At 48.9% G+C, this 12,951-nt stretch overlaps 1 protein-coding gene across 1 annotated transcript; it reads right to left on the bottom strand.

Moving 5' to 3' along the window:
- Window positions 1-1,066: 1,066 nt before the first annotated feature.
- On the bottom strand, window positions 1,067-11,294 carry MINDY4B (MINDY family member 4B). The gene is made up of 9 exons (XM_037407306.1): window positions 11,191-11,294; window positions 10,897-10,924; window positions 10,173-10,301; window positions 8,478-8,597; window positions 7,109-7,200; window positions 6,673-6,838; window positions 6,097-6,232; window positions 3,938-4,168; window positions 1,067-2,334 (listed from the first exon to the last, which is right to left on the bottom strand). Exons 1-9 carry the CDS (start codon window positions 11,292-11,294, stop codon window positions 2,192-2,194), a joined length of 1,149 nt encoding a protein of 382 aa, XP_037263203.1. The 3' UTR covers window positions 1,067-2,191.
- Window positions 11,295-12,951: the final 1,657 nt, after the last annotated feature.

Here is a 12,951-nt window from a genome sequence, read left to right as displayed (position 1 = left end):
CTTGTGCAAGGTGCCAAAACATGGCATGAGTTTCATTTGCGTGCGTCTGGATTTGTTGCTCACATTCCTTGCTAGGTAGCCCCTGATTCCCCCCCCCCCCCAATATTCCTGTATTTCAGGGCATGACAGCACCCCTGAGTATCTGTGGGATGCATGGGTTTTTTTGCAAGGTTTATTTCTCTTCTGCAAAGAAATTTGCAGACTAGAAGTGAAAAACTGTAGCTGTTGCCCCTGTCACAAGGACAGAGCTTTCTGAGGTGCTGGAGCGGTGGGGTTTTTTTCAGACAAGCTTGACTAATAGCCAGATTGTGTCATCATTGCTTCTCATTTTTGAAGCACCCATAAGTGTGATATGCCCCCTCAGAGAAATGAGCAAGGACTTGATTCTCATTGAGGGAAATCAGCAGTTTAAATTTAGTCCTGTGCTGCAAGGTTATAAAAAGACATGAAGACGTGGGGGCAGAAGGATGAAAGCCTGAGGGAGGTGGTGAGGGTGTCTGTTCCTGCAGTCTGATACAGCATGGTTTCTCTTCCTTTTTCTGTCTTTAGCAGATGGGTGTTTGCTTCATCCAGTTTTGTGAGCAGGATGGGGAGCAGTGGGGTGTGCCTGAGCAGGGGCTGGGGTGAGAGACAGGTGTCTGGGGGTGATGGTACGGCCGAAGGGATGGGGGACCCTGCTGCTGACACCCTGTTCCCCAGCCTGCACCAGTGGCTGGCCTTGCCAGCACAGTCATGGCAGGGTGACGTGCTGGCACTGGCTCAGCAGTGCTGGGGCCCCTCTCTGCTGCACCAGTGAGAGCTAGTGCAGGCAGGGCAGGGTGTGCTGACCGTGCCCACGGCTTGTTGAGAGCAAGGGGAAGGGCTGGTGCTGCCTCCTCACTGTGGAAAACAGCTCTGGAAGGCTGGTCTTCACACCTTTTTATCTGTGTAGTAACCCGTTTAGTATATATGGCATACTAGCCTCACAATATACCATGTTGTGCTCAGTGACTGAGCTTTGTTAGCATTTATTGCACAGTTTCATTTATTCTTTATTAATTCATTATTTGCATAAGCGCATGCTGGCATTCCCCAGTTAAAATCAGTGCTGTCTTGCAGTGTCTCGTTGCAAGGTCCCTGCCTTGGGGTGGGCTCTTCTCCACCCTTTTGACCCTGGCTCTGATGCGAAGCCCCTGCGGGCAGCCCCAGGTGCTGTTAGGTAGGCAATGTGGCCTCCCCAGTCTGGTAGGGGGTTCTGGTGGGGTGGGTGCCCTGCTGCCTGCAGGCAGGCTGCCTGTCATCTGCCAGCACCGTCTGGCTCTGGCTTGTGCGGGAAGCTCCATGGCTGGTGCTGGGGGCTGCCCTCTTGCCAGTGCCCCCAGGTTTTGGGTGCTCCCTGGAGGTATTTAACATATGTAGACGTGGCCCTTAGGGACATAGTTTAGCAGTGGACTTGGCTGTGCTGGTTTAATGGTTGGACTCTGCTCTTGAAGGTCTTTTCCAGCCTGAATGATTCTATGATTCAGTGGTTTTACTGACTCTGAGCATGGCTAAGTTCTGGCACCCTCCAGCAGCCTGGTGAGCGCGGGCAGTGCGCATCGCTCCTTGCTCACGTTAATCACTTTCCACTTCTTTTTTATAGACGTCACCCAAAAAAGACCTATTACTCATACCAAAATGTGTGTTGCTAGTGACAACTGTACTGAGAACAATAACCTTTCTGCAAGTGATCCAGAAGTTTAAACGGTTTGAATTTTACAAAAATAATAAAAAAGAAGTGGTTGTAACCAACCTGAGATTCACCCAGCCAGGGTGAGGACCCTGCTGGTTAGCAAGCTAATGTGGGGTCTGCACTTGTCATTGCCCCCCTTCTGGAATTTCTGTTCAATTCAGAGGTCACCTGGGCGCACGAGGAAAGCAAATTGCCACCCTCTTTCCTTTTTCTGCCAGCTGCTGTGGGAAACAGAACTTGCATCCTACCACCTGGGAAGTGTATGCCGTGAGGCAGTGTCACTTGTGACTGTTCTTCACTGTCATGGGCTTTTGCAGCAGGTGTAATGCCTTGCTGAACAGCGTATCCACTCAGGGCACCAAAGGCTGTTTTATTGGTGAAAGCCTTTTGTCTCCTCCAGACCACAGTGTTTGGTGGAATTGGCAGCAAGTGGGAGATGCTGGCACTCCTCAGAACGAGGGATCTGTCCCATTTGACTCCTCAAAAGAAGGGGTCTGTCCCATTCCAGTTGACTGTTGCGCCTGCCCACTTGGTCCTGATTGCCATCTCCACGGACGGACGCCTCTTCCCTGGGCTGCTTGGGTCTTCGCTTTGGTCCTTTTCCCAGTGATGTGAATGAGTGTCTGGAAAGGAAATGCAGTTTAAAAAAAAGTCTTAACACCCCCCCACCCCCCCAAAAAAAAAAGGCAGAAGTGGCTGGATTGCTGCACGTGTGGCACCTGCCCTGCCCCAACTTGGCCGCCCTGGGCCAGTGGGTGCTGCCCCCTGTGCTGTGCAGGCCCCCAACTTGGGAAATTCAGGTGCTATAAATGCAGCTCTCGACTCCCTGCAGGGTACATTTGCATATTGTTTTCTGAACAGCTGCACACATCCTTATCTGTGGCCGTGCTGCCTATCATGACCGTGAATCTCGACTCGCCCTTCTTTCCTGCAAATTTAGCCTTTAATGTAGTGATTTCAAGTTTCTTATGTTACTTTAAATGCCATAGTGAAAAGAGAGCGAGGAAAAGGGACTGGGCATTCAGAAAGCGAAGGTAAATGGGGCACAGTGGCACGGAGAAACAAGAAACTTGCATCCTAAGCAAGCAGCCTGGTTTGCAGCCCATTTGATGCTACAAGGAGCAGTTCACTTTTGGTGCGGATTTAAAACTTGAGGGGGAACATGAGAGTCACAGCGGCACCTGGCTGCTGCGCAGGAAAATATAAACTGAAGTTTAACTTGGATGCTGAAAGCAGGCTGTTAACCCACCCTGCATGCCAGCATCGCTGCATTAGAAATAGGTTTATTCAAAACGTTGAACTAATCGTGAAGCAAAGATTCTGCTTCCATTTGTATTTAAACTTTGCACTTACAGGAACATTCTCTCCTGGGATTTGTCGCATGAGAGGAGTGTGTGTTTGTAGGTTTCCCTTCTCCCAACTAGTTGTTCTAGGATGCTTAGTCAGCAGGGCATTTGTATTGGTCTGAAGGGGGCTTAATAGCAATGGGAAATGAAACACTGTTTTAAACAATATATCCCTATTGAGTCTGTAACACCAAAGTGGCAGTTGCATCTTTTATCTGGAAAAAGTCATTTCTCCAATAAAAACTCCTTGGCCACATCTGGGAATAGGGGAAAAAATGGCAAAGTCCTGCCTGTCCCCATGCTGGGACGAGGTCACGGGCTCTGTGCCCAGAGAGGTGAGCCCGGTGCCGCCCTGCTGCATGCTCTGTGGGTGCGATAGGCTCTATCCTGCTGGCAGCCCACTGGGCACCTGCCCACCAGAGCCCTGCTCCACCTTCCAGCACTGGAGAACAGCTCGGCCGTGGCTGCGCCAGCGCTGAGCACCCACCATGCCCAGGAAACAGCTGTGGGCTTGGGGGGGTGTTGGCAAACCGGAGTTTACGCAGGGACTCAGGAGTTACTACTTCTATAGAAAATACTCCTGTAGGTTGTCCCAGCAATGTGCTACCTGCTGGAGAGCATTACTCCTTCCAAAGTGGTCATGGTCCTTTCAAAGCCAGGTTTTTATTCGTGTCTTTTTACGCTGTTGTTTGGAGTAGGATCCTCAAATTCCATGAAAGGTTAATGTTAGATACAGTGTGTGTAAGTATTAATATATTAAATACAGAGCATTGAATTGTATGTGTAAGTAGACTCACCCGCTATACACACGGCAGTGCTGTGCACCATCTGTGCGTGACAGCCACACCTCCCCTCCTGCCCCGGTAAGCGTGGAGCGTACCTATGGTTAGACGGGCTGTTTTTCTCTGCTCCTGCTGCCCGCTGTAGAAGTACAGGTGGAAGACTCTCTCCATTTTCCAGTCGGAGAGGAGCTGGCTGTCGGTGCCAAAGAGAACGCTGTACCTCCCGCTGACGCTGCACAGCCAGATGGGCAGCCGGGGTGTCCTCAGCCTGGGGCACACCTGGGAGAGGGGGACAGCCCGGCGCTGGGCACAGCTGTTGGCCCTGAAGCCTCAGTGTCTGGTGCACGGACCCCAGGTACACCCCGGCTGCGGGGCTGCGCCAGCGCTCACCTGCCGCTGTGCCTGTGCCCTGTCCCAGTGCAGGTAGCCCACCGGGCCCCTCCGCCACTGTGTCTCCGTGCCCTCACTGCTGGGCCCTGGCCCCCGGCTGTCGTTGAGCTTGTGTGGGCTGGCTCGGCCTGTTAGGAGCAGACTGAGCATGGCCTGCAGGGAAACGGCCCCGGTCACACCATCAGGCAGCAGAGCAAAAGTCCTTTGCAGAACAGCAGCTGGTGTCCTGCCCCCAGTGCTGTCATGAGCAGAGAGGAGCGCCAGACTACCTGTGGCTTTACTATTGTTGTTACTATTATCATCATCATCTGTTTTTTAAATGGACAGTCATGATGAAAAGTTGCAAAGTATTTTTCTGCGGCTTTATGCTTTTTTTTTATATTGGATTAACAAGTGAGAATTTTTTCCTAAATCAAACGTGGGAATAATACAAAGTGAGAATTTGAGAAATGAGGCTAATTTTACCTGTGTACAGGTGATGTTTCCAAAACCGAATTTTAAGAGAGGAGTTGCTGTGCAGTCTAGATCTTCTTGGACCCTGTACAACCAAGCACGGAGTATTACAGTAGCGCCAAATCAGTGCCGGAGGGGACTGCTGTACATCATTGTCTGATTAACAGGCAACAGGAAGAAATTGCATAGACTCATTCATTCTGTTTGCTCCTGGCACAGCAGTGCTGTCCTGGCACAGCAGTTTTATGCTCAGCTGGGGCTCTTGCACTTCAGATCCATTCCTAAAATTCTAATTTAGAGTCAGATGCAACCCCACGAGATTTCCCTCGCTGCAGTTACTGTTGAACAGCCTCACGTACACTCTGGTGTAGCCTGGACACAACTATTTGAAGTAGCAGTGCAATTTTTTGTTAAATAGCTATCATAGTGTCACATTGGTATGAAGCATGTTTTATATTGGTATAAATATGCCTCTGTACCTTTCTAAAGCATCTTTACCCAAATCTAATTACATCGGATTTAGGAAGACTTCTCAGTGACCTCTGCCAGCATAGTAACACTGGCAGAGTTCTGTGTTCAAATAAACTTCTTGTGATTTTCCTGTTTAAGTGTAATTGACTGTAACAGTGACTACAGGTGAGATAACTCCTGGTGTTATACAGTGCATTATTTTTGCTGTGTGTGCAAAGGGTTTCTCTTCTCTCTGCTGCCCCTCCTGCCTTCTCCTGCCTGTGCAGGCAGATCCGTATCTGTGAAACACGGGTCTGGCCAGCGGGTCTGTGTCTGCCTCTTGGACAGTTGCTTCTCCACATTCGACTAAGAATAGACATTTAAAGTAAAACAAGGAAAATACCATTTCAGAAGATTTAACTAAACCAGAGGAAAATGATTTAGAAATGAAATAATACCTTTCAAGTGTCCTAGAGAAGAGTAAACTGTATAAAAATAGGATTACTCCGTGACTTCCTTCATCTTTGAACTGGAAAAAGAAACAGGTAATCACAGGGGAGTAATTATGGCAGGTATATGTTGTTTAATTAAAACAATTCCTCTGCTTTAATACAACCTTAAGTGAGTATGTTGAGCCAAATTAATAATGTGTTATTCCAGGAAGGTTTTGCAACTAATTTTGTTGAATAGGTTCAGGTTAAAAAAAAAAGGGGGGGATGGGGGGGGGGAAGAAGAAACTTCCAGTTATTGGCTGAACTGGTTTTGTACACTTTTTTCCCAGATTTTTGCTGAAATTGCAAGGAACTGTATCTCATATTTGAGTAATGTACAAAGTCCTGGGGATTTTAGTGGGAGCACGATCACTTCCCATAGGAAAGGCTGAACATAATCCATGAACTAACTGTACATTAACAGTCTGAATGTCCTGCTGAAGGTGATAACGAATGAGCTCCTTAAGGTCCGCTTTCGAATGGGAAATAAGACGTAAGCAAGCAACACGGTAACTCAGAATAAAGCAGATACCCCATACTTACACAGTTTATATGGTCAAAAATGAACTCCTGAGCTGCTGCTTTCTCAGAGAACTCAAACAGCTGGATCTGTCAGGCACAAGTGTAGGGGAAGATTTTGTAAAGGAAACATCAATTATATCAAAAAGTTGAGCTTTTTATCCAGGTTCCCTTTAGACAAGTGATAGAATAATGCAGTAATGCCCCTTCCTAAACTGAGCAGTTCAGCTCTCTATATGAAGAGTTAGAGGAACTCCTTTACGTTAGCTGGTTTCTGCTTTTTGTGGGAGAAGGAAGACCAGCCTTTAACGAAAGGGAACGGCAGCCTCTGGACTGCCCTAAGGCCTCTGTGAGGAGGCAGGAGTGTTTTACAGGCTGCCGCTGGGACGTGGCTCTAAAGTGCTCACAGTTTGCGATGCCCTGTAAATTAGGGAACAGGTTTATAAGATTTTACGTTTCTCGTCTTTAAGAATTTCAGGCCAAATGTCTTTAAAGAAAATCCTGTTTGCAGAAGGCATTTTTGTACTCACTCTTTCTGTGAAGTTGTCGGCTTTGTAGCCTCTGCTTGGCATTACGTGGATGGCTGCAGTGACGAGGCAGATCACGGCTCTCCCACCTTCTCCTGCTGCCCACAGGGTGTCTGCCAGGGCTGCAGCCAGCGCCTCCCCTTGCTCCCGCCGGTTTATCCTGCAAAGCCTGCGGTGCGGGAGACAGAGGCGGTGGCACCAGGGAGCGGGATGAAAGAGCAATCACTACTTTTACAAATTGAACGTTTTCGTGGGAGAAAGTGTTGCCTGGGTGTCAGACAAGGCTTTTCTGCTGCATGCAAATCCTCACCTGTAGCTGTGAACCTGAACTTGGGTCTAGTTTGGTTAAACCTAGAGCCTGGCACTAGTCTGTCTTAGTCCAGATAATGCAAGGAAATCGTTTCCGTATGTCCCATGGGAAGAAGGCTCAGCTACTTACCTTTCCAGATGAGTATATTCCGTGTTTCTTACAAAGAGCAGGTACTTGATGATGTGTGCTTGTACAGCCATCAGAATGGCTCTTGGTCCCCACTAGAAACAGAAAAGACAACATTCCCCAGTGCCTGAACTAGCACGTGCTGTGTCAGTCTCCTGTAAATCATAGCAGCCCCTGGCCAGCGTGAGCCATCCCACTGTCAGTGTCAGCTGACATGGGAATTCGGAAGCCATGTTTACAACTCCTGAGAGAAATGGAAAAGTAAATTGAAAAATATCATATGTGCCTAAAACCAAGAAGGCTTTATGCAGGAAAAGGCTCCAGCGTGGCCCTGGCTGAGTGCTCATGGGGAGGGGAGGTCCTGGGCAGGGGTCTGTCCCTTGCAGTGCTGCAGCTGCAGGGAAGGGCTTTGTACTCCAGGTACCGTGTATGCCAAGAAGTGCCATGGTTTGTTTCTCTCCTCCAGCGTCGCAGCAAATGGACCAGAGTCTCAAGGCAGCATGGGGCTGATGTGAGGCCATGCACAAGGGTGACCATGCCTGCTCCTTGCTGTGCTGGCTGAACCTGTCAGGGCTGTTGTTCTCTCTGCAGTCACAGAGCCTCTCAACTCAGAGTGTTTCACCTGCATTTGTAAAAACCATTTTAATCTCCTTAAAATTTGCAATTTTAAGTGTGTATCTTAGTCTTCTGCTTTTTTGGGGGCAGTGTAATGATGGTAAATAAGGAAGAAGAGAATCTCCCTTATTCAGTAAATGAAGATGTCAGTAAATTCACTTATTTGATTTCCAGGTGGGTCAGCAGGAAATAGGCAACTAATTGCCAAAATAGAAACAGGCAAGTACTGCTTATTGTGTGCCCACTTACAAACAGCCTGCTTGCTTCTCTCTTGAGCCTTTGCTTTGGAAACTTTTAGTACCATGGTATTTAAAGTTTGTGGCTGCAGCGTGCTGCTGGATCAGGACAGCTCATCCCACTTCCAGACACATTTCAGCACCTCCACTGCAATGGCAGGTGGAGCTTTGCTCAGGACAGCTGTGGAGTGTGACTGCGGTTGGAAGCCCATAGCACCTGTCCTATGGAGAAAGCTCAGCTGGGCAGCACGCAGTGCGGTGTGCAGGCATGCAGAGTGTGAGGTGCAAGTGTGTGCAGAGCGCAAGGTGTAAGTATGGAATGCAGGCATGCAGAGCATAGGGTACAGGCATGGGGTGCAGGGGTGCACAGTGGTGAGGTGCAAATGTGGGGTGCAGGCGTGTAGAGCACAGACAGCAGGCATGTGCACTGCTGAGGCACCCAGTGCTGGCTTCCAGCTCCCAAAGGTGACTCCCCAGAGACATTGGGGAGACAGTGCCAGTTGTTGCACAGAAACATTTACCTTCTCTGCTTCCAAAGCATAGGCCAGGTCAGAGTACGGCTCGTGAAACCTGAAGTACGCTTTTTCCCATTCACAGCTGAAGAGGTGGAACAGGTTTCCAAATAGCAGCTTTCTCAGCCCCTGTCGAGGAGGAGAAGGATGCGCTGGGTTCCGTTCCCTTCACATCCTAGTGTTGTGAAGGATGTTTAATGTCAGAAGGCCCTCAGGATACAGGTTCAGCATGTGTGCTTGCAGCCAGAGTGGTGTAAAATTGTCTCCTGAGAATCAGGCCCCGTAATTTCAAAGCAAAGATGATGTTTGTGGTTAATACAGTGTGCTTGACTCAGCATTCAGCCACCCCTGTGAAGTACAGTTGCAGTGTGTAAATAGTTTACCTTCAGAAACACCACATCTCTTGGTGGAAGACCTGGTCAAGGTGCCCATCGTCATCAGCAGGGCCTCTGAGGACAGAGCTAAACACCTGTGTTTGCCCGTGCAAGCCCCCTGTACAGCAGCGGCACAGCAGCATTGCAGTGCTGGTGGGGAGCAGAGCAGGGTTCATCTGTGGCCCCCACCTCGGAGGGCCCATGTGGCCATTGTGGAGCGTGTCCTGTGTCTAGTACCTGTCTTGGCACGCACAGCCAGCTTTTGGGTTGGCAGCTGAATTAAAAGAGAAAGTTCAAAAAAACATGTGGCTCCTACCTAAAATAGCTCTGCCTGCTGTCGCTGTGCCGCTGAGTTTCATTTATGGTGACTTTTAACACAAGCACACTGCCCCATGGCCAGGGGGTGCTGGCCCTGGCTGCCCCCTCCCTCTCCTGTGCTGCGTGCTGCGAGGGACCTGCCAGGGTGCGGGTGTCTGGAGGGGTGAGCTTGCCTCCTGGCAGCACTGCCAGTCTGTGGACACAGTGAGGGCCCACCTGGAACATGTTTTCCAATTAATTTTAATTTTTGTGAATGATGTATTAGCTGAGCAAAGGAAACCAAACATACATCATGGCTCTTCCCATTGAAAATTACTTGCTGCTGATCTGGGTGATTTGTGCGAGTGGGTTGTGAACTGGAGGAGTGGATTCACATGAAGCTGACAGTAAGCACGGTTGTGTATCTAAATCTCTTCAGGGCTGGAGATTTTTTCAATGTGCATCCAGTAATGCAGCCCTGGCCAGGCTTTCACCTCTGGTATTATGCCCTTGAGCTTCTCATGAAGTTTGTGCCCAAGTGACCAGGGGACTAGTTTGGTGGGGGGGTTACGGGGCAGTAAAGCTGGCACTATAGCCCATTCTGCCATCACCCACAGAACCCCCCCGAGCTTCTGGTGAAGGCTCTTCCCATGAGCAGGGGCAGTGGGCACCCTCGTGAGTGCTGTCAACACCAGATATTTGGGTGAGAGTAGAAATACGTTACTGACCTCATGGCCTTCTGCCTCCTGTTCTGGGGCTATTCACTAGGAAAGCACCAAAGAGCAGGGAAACATTGCACTTTGTCATTTGACCTGTTACCTAATGAGAATTATTGTATATTAGTTTTAAGGTTGTGTTGCAGCAGTGTTCTTTAAAAGTCTCGTAAATAAATCATTACGGTTATGTACTTCTGTTACGGCTAACTGCAGCCTGCAGCCCACGGGCCTCCCAGAACGCCAGGAGTGACATTCGAGTCTCTTTCTTTCAATGAGATTAAATTACAGCTCATGCTTAATTCAGCAGGCATGCTCACCGTTGCCATTTCCAAGGAGATGGGCTGGCCACCTGTGTCTGGAGACAGCAGGAAGGGCTTGGGCACGGTGGAGGGGGGGTGATGCTTCCCAGCTGCAGGTGGGCCATCGCCATCGCTGCCCTGGCCTCGCTGCACAGAGAGAGGAGCAGACAGGCCATCATCCCATGGCTGCGAGGCACCCAAAGTTACCCGCTGCCTCGTATTCCCAGAGGGGTGGGCACAACAGCCCGGGGTGAGCTCACAGAGCAGCAGGGGAGGCGGCTGGTGTGTTTGAGTTCCAGCTTTTCTCAAACGTTACAAATACGTCCCTACAAGCTAATGATTGGAGTATAAAGTAATGTTGTGTTTGTCTGAACTACAGGGAACAAACATCACCCTTTTCAACCTAAAGACACAGCAGGCTTTCCAAATATTTATATTCTAGAGATCTTAATTTGTTATCCTTTCTTCCTGTGTTCTAAAACCAACCATGAAAACCATTACTTTTAAACGAAAGGTTAATTCATGTTGGACTACTCTTGTCACTTTGATTTAGATCAGCAAGACACTCCTTATATATTTAAAGAAAACATGTTTCTTAAAGGAGGAGCAGAAGAAATCTCCATAAAAATGCTCTGCTGTGCTACATACATAGATGTGTGCTTTCCTCAGTATGCTAATCTGGTGGAACGGTTGCAAAAACCACTAGACAAATACAAAATGTGACCTTTGAGAGAACAGTTACCTGATGTGTTGTATTGCTGATTTCCAGGCTGAAAAGGGAAAAATGAAAGACAAATTAAAAAAAACAACAACCAACACAGCAGAGGCATTGCTAACATATAAGAAACAGGAGACTAGACAGGAAAGAACTGCAAAGGGAAAGGAAGGGTAAAAGCTGTAGTACTTGCATTACTGGGTACTTGAAGACCTTTTTCCATGGTCACATAGGTATTGTAATAAAACATAACTGAAAAAAATTGTATTAAAAAAACACCTGCAATTAAAAATGCAATAATGAAGCAGAAGAAAAACTTACCCATGGAAACTAAAAATTTCTCTCCATTTGTTTAGATCTGAATTCTGCTGGTGCATCTCCTCTAGCTTGTCTGTGGCTGGTGCGCTCAGCTCATGGTCACACATCTGCTGCACCTGTGCTCCAGGTGATGCCAAGGGATGTGGGTGCTGGGACTGCTCAGGGAGCACGCTCCCCCAGACCCATGCCAGCACCCGAATCCATTTGCCTGACACCCCCTGGGGCTCGCTGTCATCTCCCACTTGTCACGCCGTGGTTAAGCTTTCATGAGGGCCCGTCACGTCCATGTTTTTCTGTTCGCTGTATAAGCAGCATGAATGTTTAATGCGGACAGAGTGCTGTACAAAGCTGACTGCAGCTCTGCAGGGGCTGGCTTCAGGCTTGGTTGCAGGAGCAGGGGGTATTTTCCAGCTGCAGGGCTGCACTCCCTCTGTGCCGACTGACCACAAGAGGGATGGACTCAGGGCGGTGAGGGCTGGGTGGGAAGTGCCATAGCTCAAGCGAAAAAAAAGCAGACTAGAGCGACGTCTGTGCAGTTGAGCAAATTCAGTGGGGGTGATGAGCCGTAGAAAGGTGCAAAACCCATGCACCGATGTTCCCTTGACTTCTGCCGCTCCCTGTAGCAAGGCTGGCACTTCGGCCCCATCGGTACTGCGTGGCTGAGTGGGGTGGAACCCCACTGGTTGCGTGCTGCTGAGGTCACAGAAATCTCATGGTGTTTCTCTCCTCTTTCAGTCTGTGAGAACGCACCGACTGGGGGTATCTGTCTGAATGTTGGTGGAAAAAACCGTGAGGCTGAGCTGATGTTACCAAGCTGAGCCTGGATCCCCGTGGCACACCGGAGGGCTGCCCTGGGTTCCCCAGGTGTGTCTGAGCTTGGTCTGTCTGGGGCAGCCGCACAGTCCGGCTCTGATGGCTTTGCATTCTCTGCAGGGTCATTTGGGAACAGCTTGGCTCAAATCTTGGTTTGTGAAAAGAGAAACTACCTGGGCCGCCTGCCAAAGAGACATCAATGCCTGTTTTTTTTCTTCCAGCTGAAGAAAATGTGTTTTTACTTGGTAAAAAAAAAGCTGCTCTCTTTTTTGGTGCACACAGGCTTCCAGTCTTTTGGCTTCCTAAAAACTGACATAAAATCCCTTATTCCCTTTACCCTCTATTGGAGTAGCACTTCCTTATAGAAAGAATAGAGTATCCAGCATGTTCTCAACAAATTGAGTGTGAACCACGCATTTCTGCTTGGGAGAAGGCAGGGGAAGAGCCAGGTGGGGGTGTCGTGCTGAGTGTATTGGGGTGAGGACCACCGCGTGCTTGCAGGGCGAGAGCTCTTGCACGGGAACTTTGCAGCAGCAGCTCTGCACCACTGTGCTACCAATAGTCACAGCTCCAGAGTGCTTATAACTGGGATAATCAAGTTAAGGCCGGCCTTTTCTTCTCACTGGCATGTTCCCAGGTGCGGGAAGCAGAGGACAATTCCTGCTGCAGTCAATGGGAGTTGAGTTCTTGAGTCCTAAGAACCGAATTTGGCTCAAAAGAAAGGTGCCCCTTAGGAGCTGGCCTGTAATGGCAAAGTGTCCTCTACTGAGTGCATCCCTGCTTCATTTAACTGCCTCCCTAGGTTGCATGTGGGCACAGGAGTTTGGCCTGGAAAGTCAGGGAGTTGATCCTTCCCTCTCTGATAAACACTGTTTGATCTCATTAGTCGATTTTTTATTAGCTCTTGTCATTTCTTCAGATTTTTGACATAAGGAGAAAAGATTTACCTAT

Source organism: Falco rusticolus, chromosome 13 (assembly GCF_015220075.1).
Source record: "Falco rusticolus isolate bFalRus1 chromosome 13, bFalRus1.pri, whole genome shotgun sequence".
In the NCBI taxonomy this organism is placed as follows: domain Eukaryota; kingdom Metazoa; phylum Chordata; class Aves; order Falconiformes; family Falconidae; genus Falco; species Falco rusticolus.
Note: the sequence above shows the minus strand (reverse complement) of the source record. Positions and strands in the feature narration are given on the sequence as shown.

Bases quoted from the DNA above. Each gene is read 5' to 3' on its own strand.
- MINDY4B (XM_037407306.1), bottom strand. From the start codon at position 11,294: ATGTGTGACCATGAGCTGAGCGCACCAGCCACAGACAAGCTAGAGGAG. The intron at 10,925-11,190 runs GTAAGTTTTTCT...TTCCCTTTTCAG, and splicing joins GAAATTTTTAGTTTCCATGG to CCTGGAAATCAGCAATACAA. The intron at 2,335-3,937 runs GTACGCTCCACG...TTTCCTTTCCAG, and splicing joins AACAGCCCGTCTAACCATAG to ACACTCATTCACATCACTGG.